The 13,937-nt window shown below is 42.0% G+C and overlaps 2 protein-coding genes across 5 annotated transcripts in view; both read left to right on the top strand.

Moving 5' to 3' along the window:
• Uevld (UEV and lactate/malate dehyrogenase domains) overlaps nt 1-5,708 on the top strand; it is a 30,581-nt gene extending 24,873 nt beyond the window's left edge. For 2 of the 3 annotated variants that reach the window (XM_028788936.1, XM_028788937.1), the window contains exons 11-12: nt 4,213-4,336; nt 5,272-5,708. In XM_028788936.1, the coding sequence (XP_028644769.1) occupies nt 4,213-4,336; nt 5,272-5,439 (292 nt within the window). In that variant the 3' untranslated portion in view covers nt 5,440-5,708. Of the gene's footprint in view, nt 1-4,212; nt 4,337-5,271 lie in introns of those variants that run through there. The other variant, XM_028788938.1, reaches the window with a different exon arrangement.
• A 5,931-nt stretch (nt 5,709-11,639) lies between these two features.
• The window catches only part of Tsg101 (tumor susceptibility 101), a 30,896-nt gene continuing 28,598 nt past the window's right edge, over nt 11,640-13,937 (top strand). Inside the window, exon 1 of one of the 2 annotated variants that reach the window (XM_028788973.1) lies at nt 11,640-11,785. Coding sequence is in view for 1 of the 2 variants with exons in the window: in XM_028788972.1 (XP_028644805.1) it covers nt 11,744-11,785 (42 nt within the window). In the remaining variant the exon portion in view is untranslated. The remainder of the gene's footprint in view (nt 11,786-13,937) is intronic. The other variant, XM_028788972.1, reaches the window with a different exon arrangement.

Below are 13,937 nucleotides of genomic sequence, written 5' to 3'. Positions count from 1 at the left end.
TTTTGTCGTTTTGATGATGCTGGAGATTAAATTCAGAGCTATGGATGTGCTAATTAAGTATGTGTTGTATCACTGAATTATGCTCCCTATAATTTTCAAATGGAATAAATTTAAATGGTTTTAATTTACATACCTTTTTTATTTAAGATTTATTTATTTATTTTATGTATATGAGTACACTGTATCTCTCTTCAGACACACCAGAAGAGGGTATCAGATCCCATTCTAGATGGTTGTGAGCCACCATGTGGTTGCTGGCATTTGAGCTCAGGACCTCTGGAAGAACAGTCAGGGTTCTGAACCATTGAACCATCCCTCCAGCCCCTACCTTTTTTTTAAAAAAAAAAAAAAAGTATGCCTACTTGAATTTCAACTACCATAGCTGTCTATCAAGAGTAAAAGCTGAGATAATCCAATCTTCTAAAAACAGCCAATTTAACATCCCCCACATGCACACACTGTTCATTTGTAACAGATTACACTTCTAGACCATCCTGCACTTTGATTAATTATAAAATTTAATAGCTTTCTGTGTTGCACATGTCTATTCCCTAGCCCCATAGGCTTGTTCAAATACATGAGTCTATGGGGGCCGTATCTAGCCATAGCGTAATTGTTAGAGTGTATTTAGTCTCTCTTCCAAAGCCCCATAGTCTATAGCATTATCAACAATGTCAAAAGTCCAAAGTTCAAAGTCTCTTCTGCAGTCTATCCAATCACTTAACTATAATCCCCAAAGCAAGACAGGAAACCAGCTGGGCAAACTCTAAACTCTGCATCTCTATGACTGATGCCAAAGCAGTCTTCAGATCTCCAACTCCTTTTTCATCTTTGTTGACTGCAACACACGTCTTTCTCCTGGCTGGTTCCACTCCCTTTTAGCAGCTTTCCTCAGCAGATAGCCCATGACTCTGACATCTCAAAAAATCTTGGGGTCTTCAAGGCAGCTTCAGTGTTACAGCTTCTTGTTTCAGTGTCTGGGATCCACACATGCTCTTCTGGGCTCCTCCAAAGGGCTCATGTCACTTCTTCAGCTCTGCTGAGGTTGATCCACTCCACTGCTGCTGCTGTTCTTGTGATCATCCCATGGTACTGGCATCTCCAATACACTGGGGTCTTCCACTGCAACTAGGCTTCACTAATAGCCTTTCATAGGCTCTCTTCGTGGTGCCAAGCCTCAAATCTTTGCATTACTCCTTCAGTCCTGGGCCACCAACCGTAAATGAGGCTGTGCTTTCACCTTCACTGCCTAAGCTTGACTTTCCTGGAACTTGCTCTGTAGATTGACCTTGAACTCAGAGATCTGTCTTCTGGGATTAAAGGTGTGTACCACCACGCCTGGACCTAAACTTAGCTGGATGGGATCTTGTCCCCAAATCCCTTAATCTGTCGTCTCCTAGAACATAGGATTCAGCTCCATTGCACTTCCTGGTGCCCCTGTAATACTTGAACCATATATTTTATATTTTTCCTTTATATTTTTTTTTCTTCTGTGCTCTTGACTGCTAAGCCATCTCTCCTACTGGACACTATTGTAAAAATACATTCTGTGTCATTTTTCTAAGCTTGCTATGCATGTTCAAAATGTTCTTCATGAGACTTAACCAGAGAGCAAAGCCTCTGCTGGGCTTTTTTGAGACTTCCTTTGTCAGTGCAATTAGTATAAATCTCCTTACCTTAATCTCAGGCAGACCTTTCAGACAAGTGCAAAAAGCAGCCACATTCTTCACCAAAATACCATAAAAACAGTCTCTAGGCCACATCCTGAAGTTCTTTTCCACTGAAACCTCTTGGTTCGGGTCAGCACAGTTCACTCACAGCAACAAAGTCTTCCATATTTCTTTGAGGATAGCTCATTAAGCACCACTTAAAGCATTCCAATGCTTTCCAAATCCAAAGTCCCAAAATCTACATTCTTCCAAACAAAAATATGGCCTATGATAGCTATACCCCACTCCTGGTACCATCTTCTGTCTTAGTTAGGGTTTTACTGCTCTGAACAGACACCATGTCCAAGGCAAGTCTTATAAAGGACAACATTTAATTAGAGCTGGCTTACAGTCCATTATCATCAAGGTGGAAGCATGGCAACATCTAGGTAGTTGTGGTTCAGGCAGAGCTGAGAGTTCTACATCTTCATCTGAAGGCTGCTAGCAGAATACTGGCTTCCTAGCCGCTAGGACTTAAAACCCACACCCACAGTGACACACCTACTCCAGCAAGGCCACACCTCCAAATAGTGCCACTCCCTGGACCAAGCATATTCAAACTATAACAACATGTAAGTCTGCCTTTCTTTTTTAGGACTTATTTTTATTTTATATGTATGAGGGTTTTCTCCTATGCATGTATGTATGTATGTATGTATGTATGTATGTATGTATGTATGTATGTAACGTGTGTCTTATACATGTGGAGGCTAGATGAGAATGTCAGGTCACTTGGAGTGGTTGTGAGCTGCCAAGTGGTTGCTGGGCACCAAACCTGTGTCTTCTGTGCTCTTGACTGCTAAGCCATCTCTCCTACTGGACACTATTGTAAAAATGCATTCTGTGTCAAGCTCGAGAAAGGCCACTATATTTTCATTCCTATATTTTAGACTCTGATCATATAAAGGCAGGACTGCTGTGTTGAGAGGCCAAACTTACTCCATCTTTGGACTGGCCTCCATCTTAAAGGAAAAAAAAAACCTGAGAATTTGACCTACAGCAGAATCTAAGCTGCTCCTACGTATCAGGGAGGACCCCATGGCTCGTCCTTGGCCAGAGTTACTCCCTAGCTATAGCCTAGCCACAGTTAATCAAAGATTAATCTGATTGTTTCAGATGCACTTTCAGACCATTTGTGATTTGGTTTATAGTCATTGTATTAGATGCTTGCCAGACTGGACACCTCCTCCCTCACCTCCTCACTTGCTCCTGTTTTCCTATAAAAACTTGTCCTGCTGAGGGTCCAGGGACTGTCCTGTATTCCCTTCCTGTCCTGCTGTGTCAGGGTTGGATTGGAGGAGAGTCCAAGCCCAAGCTTGTAATAAGGAGACCCTAATGCTGTTACATCTGAAACAGCTCCTTGTTGGTCTTCTGGGGGTTCAGGAACGCTTCCTGACACAAGAGTGTCAGCAGCAGCAGCAGCAGCTTTGGTGTAAGACATGGGAGTTTAGTCTTTTAGCACAGCCATGGCTCTGAGTTTAATCTCCAGCACCACCCAAAGGAAACAAGGCAGAGGAACCTACTAATGCTATAACCATAAGTATTATGTAATCAGATTACATTCCCTCACTCTACTCCTTCCAACCATGACATACTCTAAAACTCAGGAGCTGAAGATGTAAAAACCCACACTCTGCTACCACTCCAGACTTGAGGAAAGTATTGTTGGTGATGGTGAAGTAACAAGTGGTCTGAACACAGCTCCTTCTTTTCTGTGATCTGTATGTAAGTGTATGTGTGTGTACGCATGGGTGCTAAAACAGTGTCAGCTCCCCTGGAGCTGGAGTTAGTAGCAGCTGTGAGCCTCCTGACATGGGTGCTGGGAACTGAACTCAGTCTTCTAGAAAAGCAGCACTGGCTTTTGACCTCTGAGTCATGGCTTCAGTCCCAACCTTATTCTCATAAGCACTATGTAGTTTTTCTTAAATACAGCAAACATGCTCATATGTCTATGTTTGCACACTTGAGCTTGCTGACCGACCACATGGGAGAAAGGGTCTGTAGATGTGGGCTGCTGGTTCTCCCTGACATTGTCCTCTGAGCAGCAATTGCAGGCGCGTGTTTTTATAGTCTCCAGAACTGCCTACCGGTCGGTCCCTTTTATCCTTTCAAGCTCTGAGAGCCTGGACTGATATTTATGATGGCTTTTTGTTGTTTTTGTTGTGATACAGTTTGTCCTGGCTAGCCTGGAATTCACAGAGGTTCTTCTTCCTTTGCCTTCCAAGAGCTGGGATTAAAGGCATGATGATGAGCCACCACACCCAGCTGATACTGTTTAATTAATATAGTTAAATATTCACAATGGTGAGCATCTTTTTAATGCTGTGAGGGTATTTGTGTGAATTGTGGATCTCATATTTTAGGAAAAACTTAAGTAATATATTATCTGCAAGCCTTTTAAAATTTTTCTGATCTCTCTCTCTCTCTCTCTCTCTCTCTCTCTCTCTCTCTCTCTTTCTCTCTCTCTCTCTCTCTCTCTTTCTCTCTCTCTCTCTTAATATAGAGCCATGGAACTATTGAAGATAAAAGGTCAAAGATCTTGGTCTGTTGGGCTGTCGGTGGCTGACCTGGTGGATACTATTATAAATAATAAAAAGAAAGTGCATTCTGTATCAACTTTAGCAAAGGTAACTGATTTTCATTCATGTATTTTAGACTTTGATATCTTCAATATTAATCATATAAAGGCAGCAGGACTGGTGTGTCAACAACTTTGGTGAAGAAGTAGGAATTTAAGCGTTGAGTTGCTTCTGGGAAATCTTGATGATGAGCTAGTCCTGTCACTTCCATGTAACTTGGAAGATTTCTCAAAGGTGTTCATATAATCTAAATCCTGATTGGCATCTATCTCCCAAGCCAGCAACTCACCTCAGCAGTTCTCCGCCTTTTACTAGAGCATAAATCTCCCCCCCCCCGAAAAAAAACACAGCTAAAATGAAATATAAGTACTGGGTCAGATCTTCTTGAACTCCAGGAAGGAAATATAACATGGGAAAAAAATGTAAAATAACGTACTGTATGTGGCTGTTCCCAGAGTCCGTGCTGTCTTTCCACAAGGACTCTAATGTCCGTCTCTGGATTAGCCTTCAGACTGCTGCCCTTATTACAGACAGGTAGTTTACCCTCTGCGAAGAGGGTATCTTTGACCAGGCTCCTCCTATCTCAGCTGTTTCCTGAGCTGTAACTTGAGTTTAGAAAATCAGTAAACAAATTTAACTTGTATCACTTTGTACTAGAACTAGAAAAGCAAGAAAGAATTCTTTTTGTTATCTTTTAAATTTTTTTTATTATTTTTGTATATATTATATGGCAGGGGTTGCTCGTGTGAGTGCGGGTACCCATGGACCCGCTCGTGTGAGTGTGAGTGTGGGATCCCTGAAGCTGGAGTTTCAGGCAGCTGTGAGCTCCCTGACATGGGTCTGGGAAAGACTCAGTCCTGAAAGAGCAGCACACTCTGAGCTGCTCAGCCATCTCTCCAGCCCTATAAATTTAATTTTTTTTGTAGTAATTCAGCTTTATAATCCCAACTCTTTTTTTTATAATCCCCACTTTTTCATTTCAGGGATATTATGGTTTAGATAGTGAAGTATTTTTAAGTTTGCCGTGCATCCTGGGAACCAGTGGGGTATCTGAAGTCATCAAAACCACAGCAGGAGAAGACACAGTGACCGAGACACTCCAGTCCAGTGCATCCTCAATCCACGGTCTCCAGCAGCAGCTGAAACTGTGATTCCCAAGCACGGTCACCTGGAGAGGGGAAGCTTATTTAATTTTGCCAACACACATTGTTTTAAGAACTTCCACAACTTACTATTTATTCTTAAAAACAGCCTTTATAGTAGACAGCTTCTTAGTTAGCTTTATAATTTGAATCCTTGAGAAGAGAGTGGGAAAGGATCTAATTTCTTGTGGGGTTTTGACATACATATACTGTTGTTTAAACCTGCAGCAGGACAAACATTCATTTGTACTGTATTTCATTTTAAATTACATGTCCTGCCGGGCCGTGGTGGCACACGCCTTTAATCCCAGCACTTGGGAGGCAAAGGCAGGTGGATTTCTGAGTTCGAGGCCAGACTGGTCTACAGAGTGAGTTCCAGGACAGCCAGGGCTACACAGAGAAACCCTGTCTCGAAAAAAAAAAAAAAAAAAGTACATGTCCTAAACTTAAGGCACATCTGACACTTTGAAGATAGTCTGTAAAGATTCCTGTTGGACATTTCTTCTAAGTATGGTAAGCTGAAGGCAGGATGGGCTCACAATCTGTGGTAAGAATCCATTCAGAGAATCTGGGCTTTATGGATTAATGCTGCTTTTGCAAGATGCAGGTCACAGTGGTGGCGAAGCATTTTATCTTCCTTCTTCAAATTCACTAGCCATCAAACACTGGAAAGGATGTGAGTATGCATTTTAAGTTGGTTAAATGGATTTTTTTTTTTTTTTTTTTTTTTTGGTTTTTCGAGACAGGGTTTCTCTGTATAGCCCTGGCTGTCCTGGAACTCACTCTGTAGACCAGGCTAGCCTCGAACTCAGAAATCCACCTGCCTCTGCCTCCCAAGTGCTGGGATTAAAGGTGTGCACCACCACTGCCTGGCTTAAATGGAATTTTTTAATATATGAAAAATAATGTGATTTAATTTCCAGTGAGATTTATTTCCTGAAAATTTCTATAGCCTCTTCCTGGGCTAGAAAATCTTCACTCTATCTTAAAGCTGTATTAGTAGAAAAAGAGAGACGTGTTTTCCTATGGCCGTAGGTAATGAGTAACAGCCATGCAGTATTATCTTGATACCAAAAGATGAGGCTTTCCTAAAAACCATGGGTCTTAAAGGAGAGAGGCCAGCTAGCCTGCTGCTTCTGAGCAAGCATTATTCTCCCAAGAAGAAACCGTTCCGACTGTGCCTTGGTGATTGGTCAGTAGCAGTATTTCCATAGGGGAAAGACAGCATGGCTGGTGACTATTGTGACACGCAGATGACAGCAACAGCTAACATAGCTCTTGTGTAGTGGGTGCTTTGTTTGTAGAGTCCTCACTGGCTGAGGTAGGGACTATTTATCTTCATTGCAGAGGAGAACAACTTTAGTGTCTAAGGTCACGTGGGTTCTAAGGAGCATTGCTTACCTGTACAATCTTTCTTTTTATAGGTAGCAATGGGGGTTGTGGAAAGGCTTATGGGCCTAAATGCCAAGTTGTCACAAGACACTGAAGTTGAGGTTTGGGATACTATGAAAGAATTACTTTTATTCTCATGTGGGTGCTTCTTTCTTTTATTTTTTATTTATTTTTTATTTTTTTGAGACAGGGTCTTTATGTAGTCCTGGCTGTCTTGGAGCTTGCTATTGTATACAGACTGGCCTTGAACTCACAGAGAACTGCCTGCCTCTGTCTCCCAATGATATTAAAGGTGTGCGCCACCACATCTGCCTATTTTTTTACAAAGATTGATTAGCCTCTTCCCCAGATAGTCCACAAATAGCAGACTGTGTTTATTTATTTAGTCCTTCATCTGGTATTTATTAGAAACTTCTCTCAAATGAAGCACTATTAGTGAACATGCCCCGATTAGGACAAGCTCTGCTAATGCTTACAGATTAACAGGGAATGCAGTTACCAAATATCATATAAATTCAAAAGTGCTAAGTATTGTGAAGTCCAGAGTGTTGAGAAAGCCTGTGACAAGGAATCAGTCTAGTCAGAGAAAGAGGAACTCAGTGGTTTGTGAGATAGAAAGGAAATAATCTCATTCTCAGTGTGACTTATATAATTACAATGGCAAGTGACCTTCAGTATCCCATATTGAAGAAAGTAGAAAAGTAAGGTGGTGACAAAGACTCCCACCAGATTTAACTGGATAAAACCTTGGACATTCAGTCTAGGCTCACTGGTAAGATGTTTGCTTAGTATGCACAGAGCCCTGGGTTTGGTCCCAGAACCACAAAAACCTGGGGTACTTGAGGAGATAAGCATTAGTTCTTTGTAGATAATTTTGGTATTGTTTTTACTGGCCTTTGTATGAAATAGGAAAGTACCATTGAAGCAGTCATTTTATATGTGTTTTTCTAGTATTTTCTAATAGCTGATAACTAGTTAGGAATTCAGTAATTCCTAAATTAGAATTTCTTTCTCTTCTTTTGTTTTTGAGAGTAACCTCAAATTCTCAGCCATCATCTGCCTAAGCCTCATGGATACTGGCTACTATGTTCAGCAACAAGTCTTATTTTGTTTGTGGGGATCTAATCCAGGGTCTGATGCAAGCTAGGCAGGTCCTCTACCATCATGGCTCATCCCCAACCCTGTTTCTATAATCTAATTCTAAAACTCTCTTGAACAATAAACCAACTACAGAATAACAATGAGCTACCAAGAGCTATGTTATAGAAAAAAATGTCAATAATACACATATTTATTGAATACTCATTGTTAGCCAAGTATTTTGTTAGTTGACCTCACCTCGGGTCACAGGACAGAAGTCACACACTTCCTTGAGTTAAGTAACAATTGTAATTCAGATGGTGCCATTCAACCACCTCATTTTGATTTACTTATTTAACAGTTACAGGCTTCTATGTGGTAACTTTCATTTTCTTCAAATCTTTGTTGTGGATGATGTTGACTTGATTAACTACTGTATCAGTCTCCAAACCAATTGGAAATATATAGTATTTGCATATTTCTCACCTGAAGCACAAGGACAGGATCAGAGTTAGTGTTCATTCCCTAAGGGGATAACCTACCATATGATAAGGCTGAATCCTATATCAAGTTATAAATCCTGACTTTTTTGTCTTGTTATATTCTGAAATGCAGGCTTTTGTGAAAACTAGTAAAAGATTTATTTCCTCATTTAAAAAAGAAAGCACTATGTTAATAAAACATCACTTTTCCTTCTTGCTATGTGAAGGGGAAACTTTCATTTTTCCCAAAAGCATGCAATATCTCAAGATCTTTATTGGGGCTTGGATTAAAATGCTTTTGATACTATAAGGTCTATTTTTTATTTTTCAATTTGCACTGTTTCCTTAAATATCAAAAATAATAAATGAAATAAACTTTTATTTTAAAAGGACTATATGCTGTCTGATTAAGTGAAAGAAGATACAGTCAGATTAAAGAAGGATTCCATAGTGTTCTCTGATCGACCACATCCATTGTTCACTTAAGTGGCTTAAGTGTAAGATAAAGAAAATAGCCTTTATCAGTTGTCTCAAAAAAATTGTTTTGTTTTGGTTTTTCGACACAGGGTTTCTCTGTGTAGCCCTGGCCATCCTGGAACTCACTCTAAGACCAGGATGGCCTCAAACTCAAAGATCTGCCTGCCTCTGCCTCCTGAGTGCTGGGAGTAAAAGTGTATGCTGTCGCCAACTGGTTTAGTTGTTTCTAATTTTAAATATATATATAAATGAGATTTTTTTTCAAGCAAGATAATGCTATGTAGCCATTGCAGGCCTTAATCTTTTGATTCTTTTGCTTCAGCCTTCCAAGGACTTGATTTCTAAATTAAGATGGTCATACCTTGTTTAAAAGCTTCTAAAGCAGCGTGTTACATAGTACTTCTCCAATTCATAGAAACTCTGGGTAAAGAAACTTTAACTAGATGCATAGATGCTCTAGTTAAAGGAACTTCTAAGTAAGCCACAGTTTAAAATGAACAGTTTAAAATGAGTGTTTTTCAGTATTTTTAAAGACATTGTGGGAAACATAAGGCATTCAGTGCCCTCCATCATTCATCCTGTTGGGAACAAGCAAAAAAAGCTTATTATAAGGACTGCCTACCATTTCATTTTCAGACTCCATTTAATCAGAGAAACTAAATTCAAGGTCCCAGGCCCTGGGGAAGCTGAGGACTTCCCAACAGCTGAACAGCTTCTGTTGCAAGGAAACAGTTGTCTGAGTCCAGACATCTCAAGGACATCTTCTCCATCTTTCTGGCAGGGCCAAACTAAGTTCATGTTCCAGGCCCAAGGACCAACTCCTATCCCAATTGATAGAACTCCTTGCTCAACCCATTATGTCAAAACATGATTGGACAATACTGTAGCCTACCCCACTCCTTTGTGGTTTCATCCTTTAAATATGCTGTACAACGTCCCTTGAGGGTCATAGTTTGGCTCCCGAGTCTGTTCTGATGCTCTGACAAAAAAAAAAAAAAAAACTTTTGTCATCATCTGCATTGACCTAGCATTTGAGTTATGTTGGATTTAAGAGGACCCCACAACAGTCCTACTTCTTGAAGCACAGTCTCCTCCTGAACCTGGGGCTCACATCTTTGTGAAGCCCGAAGTCAGCAAGCCCCCAGAGATCTTTCTTCACCCTTCTTGAAGCTGGTATTATAGATGTTACAGTCATGGGTGAGAATGCCCTGTGAAATCTCAACTCTGGCCATCAGACTTGTAGAACAAGTGCTTTTAAGCCATCTCTCCAGGGCACAATTTTAAACAACCTGAAACAGTGGGTAGTAGGCTAGCGTGTGCTTCAAGTTTGACTGGAGCTAGTTACTCAAGGCTGATGTTGCCTTTGGAGATAGTATGCTGACACCTGCCATGCACTTTCCCTTAGGCTGTCCATGACCTTGGACTTAGAAAGGAATTGATTATATACTAAGATCATACAGATGTATTCTCTTTCACCACTGTCTATACTAGGCTTTATACTTTGGATGATTGTATTTATAAAAGTAATAAAAATTAATGGTTAATATGTCCTTTGTGATTTTGAGATTATTGTATTAGCATGAGTGTTTTGCCTGCATTGGATGTATGTGTACCACCCGTGCCTGGTGCCCATGGAGGCTATCAGGACTCCCTGTAACTGGGAACCTAACCCTAACCCTCTGCAAGAGCAACAAGTACTCTACTACTGAGCTATCCCTTCAAGCCCTGGAACAAGCTTTTATTGGAAACAGAAACTCAACCGAGATTGAGTATCACCTCTTGGATTCTACAAGGCAATTAAGAACTGAAAATAGGGCTGGTGATGAGCCCAGCCTGCCTCCATTTTAGGCTTGAAAGCCATTAGCAACATTCCTGTTGTTGATTAAATGTGTTTCTCAGGATTGGGTTACACCCCACCTGCAACCTTAACTTCAAATGTGTCTATACAGCAATGCCTTTGTTTCAAAAGGTTATTATGACCACCTGTTATAACTCTTTGTCATGACCACTTTGTCATGACTACCTTGTTAAGACCACCTTACAACCACCTCTTTATAAAAGGTTGTATGGCCATTTTGTTCTGTTCTGTTCCTGTAACCCTATTTACCTGCCAAATCGCCCATCTGGAAACTCCCTACCCCTTAACTGTAAAACTCATTTTCTTGCCTATGTCTGTACATAAAAAAGCTTGTTTTAATTAACTTGGCTATGATGATTTGGGTCTACGGCCTTTCTCCTTGCATCTTTGGGATTAACATTGGAGAGGCGGCTCAGAAGTTTAAAGGGGAAAGTTCTTCTTAATCTGAAAATAAGCCTGCCCTCAAGCAAAGCAGACTACGGCCTGATCTTCACGTGGGCACACAGGAATTACTAGGGGGAAGTATCCTGAGGAGGAAATTACCGCACAGCTTCCTAAAGGAAAAATATGTCACTTTCCTCTGCCCTTGCGCACATACCATGAAGGGCTTTCGAGCGTTTAAACTGACAGTAACAAAAACGGATGTGATAATCAGAGGTGCCTCGGGCGTAGTCACCCAAAAGCAACTCCTGGCTCTAGAATGTCCACGAGCTAGTTCTGTGAGTGACGCGAGCCCAGGACCTTCCGAGCGGCAGTGGGTGGCAAGGCTCGCTAGCGGGCCGGGAGTCTTAGGAGCCGAGAAAGGCTTGCAAACATCGCCACCACCGGCGCCTGTGGAGCCGCTCCGACCTCACGCCCTCCTTCGCGCCGCAGAACTGCGCCCCCGGAAGTGACGCGCGGGAAGCGGAAGCACGGTGCGCCGGCTTCCTGCTTGGCAGGGGCGGGGCGGCGGCTGCGATTGTCTGGCGGCCTGGGGCGGCCCCGTGGCGCCTACCCTCTGCCTGTGGGGACGGAGGAGCGCGCCATGGCTGTTTCCGAGAGTCAGCTGAAGAAGATGATGTCCAAGGTGAGCCCGCGCCCTACTGAGCAACCCCGCGGGCTAGGCTGAGGCCGCCTTCCCTCTGCGGAGCGGCCCTTCCCGCCTTCGCCTCCATAAACAAAAGCGGGGTCGTGCCTGGCGCGGCCGCTGCTGTCCGCCCGGCGCTGCTTACGGTCCCAGCCCGCCCAGCCGTCGTCTTGTCTTGCCGGCCAGAGCCGGGCCCTGCTCAGAGCCAGTCCCCGCGCGCCTCTCTCCAGCCCAGTCCGGCACACCCCGCCGGAGCTCGGGAACTGTTGATGCAATTGGATCGCTGAAGTAGAACAGCCAGAAAATCTAGATTGCCAGCCCTTCCCCACTCTAGAGAACTCTGCAGTTGCGTTCCATTGCTTGCATTAACTGTGATGAACGCAGTTGTTTGTTTGTTTACTTTGAGTTGAACTTAAAAATTCTTACTACTTGCCTGATTGTGGGGGGTTTTCTCTCACCTTTTAAAAGGCCTTTTGGATATTTTACACATTAGCTTCTTAGTACTTAGTACTTACTACTGGGCACCTGACTCCAGAATGCTTTTTGGTTTTTGTAATTTACCAAATTTAATTGGAATGAAATTTGTGTAACGTAGTTGAGCGCTAACTCCTCCAGCCATTGAGTTGGCTTTGATACTCTTATCAAACCAATACTAGAGATCGTAAAAGTTTTCCATTTACAAGGAAACACAAATAAACTGGGCGTGGTGGCACAGGCCTTTAATCCCAGCGTTCTGTAGGCAGTTGATGGACAGATCAGGACAGATCGGGAGTTCCAGACCAGCCAGGGATACACAGTGAGAGTTTCAAAACAAACATAAAAAGTTTCTTTTCTTTCTTTTTTTAATTTTTGTGAAACTAGATCGCTCTCTTTTTTTTTCTTTCTTTCTTTTTCTTTTCTTTTCTTTTTTTTTTTGGTAAAGCCATTCCCTGAGTCCTTGAAGACCAGACCTCTTGTCTCTTGGTTCTCTAACCACTTAATTTTTTCCTGTACTTGTCTGTAATGACCAAGGGGGTTGGGGGGATCTAATTGGCCCCAGGTAAAGGTCTATATAGTAATGTTTATCTTCCTAAACAGACCTTTGTTAGCAACATTCTTGGTTGTAATTTTTACCAATTAATGTATTCCTACAGTTAGTCTATCTTTCTTTATGCAGATAACTTTCTACCTTGTTCATAGCAGTAACTTTTTGTTTTTCATACAGTATTTTACAGTAGAAGATGAATCACTACTAACTGGGGAGAAGAAAGTGGTCATAATAAAAGTTACTGAGTTTGAAATGATGCCATGCACTTTTAATGGTTGGGAGGCAAAGGTAGGCATATGACTGAGTTTGAGGCCAGCTTGGTCTTCATAATGAGACCCTGTCTCAAAAAAAACAAAGCTCTATTGTACCATAGAGTGTAGGGATATGACAGTGTGAACAATTAGACTAAAACTTGTACTTCTGGGTTTAATTACGTAGAAGCCATTATCAAAGTCATGGTACTAACATTGGAAAGTTGATAACAGTTTTTGAGGAAAGTAAAGCAGGAAGAAATGGTGGTGGCAGTGACAGTAGTAAAGTCGTAGTTTTCTATTGGATGGTAAAGAGAGGGCTTTGTGAGAAGTGCTATTTGGCCAGAAACCTGAGCATATACGGAAATGAGCTCTGGAACCATCTGGGGTAAGAACATTTCTAGGAAGAAGGAAAAACAAGTACAAAGACTTGAAGCAGAAGTTCATCAGCAAAAGGCTGGCATCGTGACTAGCTGAGCAGGCGGGAGTAGTACTGTTTGACATTTCGCTTCGGTGTGTGGGAGACTTTGAAGGCCTCGTAGGCCAGTGAAGGATTTTACAATTTGACTGGATTATGCTAGGAAACAGTTACGTTTTTGTTTTTTCAATTATGTGTATGGAGCCAGATGTAGTGGCATACATCTTTAATAGCAGATCTTCAAACAGAGCTTGAGGCTGGCCAAGTCTGCATATTGAGGTTCAGGCCAACCAGGGCTACACAGTGAGATTCTGTCACCAAAAACACACCTCCAAAAAAACAAAAACAAGTGTATGGATATGTACACATGAGTCAGATGCACACAGAGCCCAGGGCATTAGATCCCTCTGTATGGGTGTGTGCACATGAGTACAGGTGTACACAGTATGGGTGTGT

The sequence above is a fragment of the Grammomys surdaster genome, unplaced genomic scaffold, assembly GCF_004785775.1.
Source record: "Grammomys surdaster isolate TR1022 unplaced genomic scaffold, NIH_TR_1.0 125769, whole genome shotgun sequence".
NCBI lineage: Eukaryota > Metazoa > Chordata > Mammalia > Rodentia > Muridae > Grammomys > Grammomys surdaster.
This window is presented reverse-complemented; position numbering and strand designations above follow the sequence as displayed.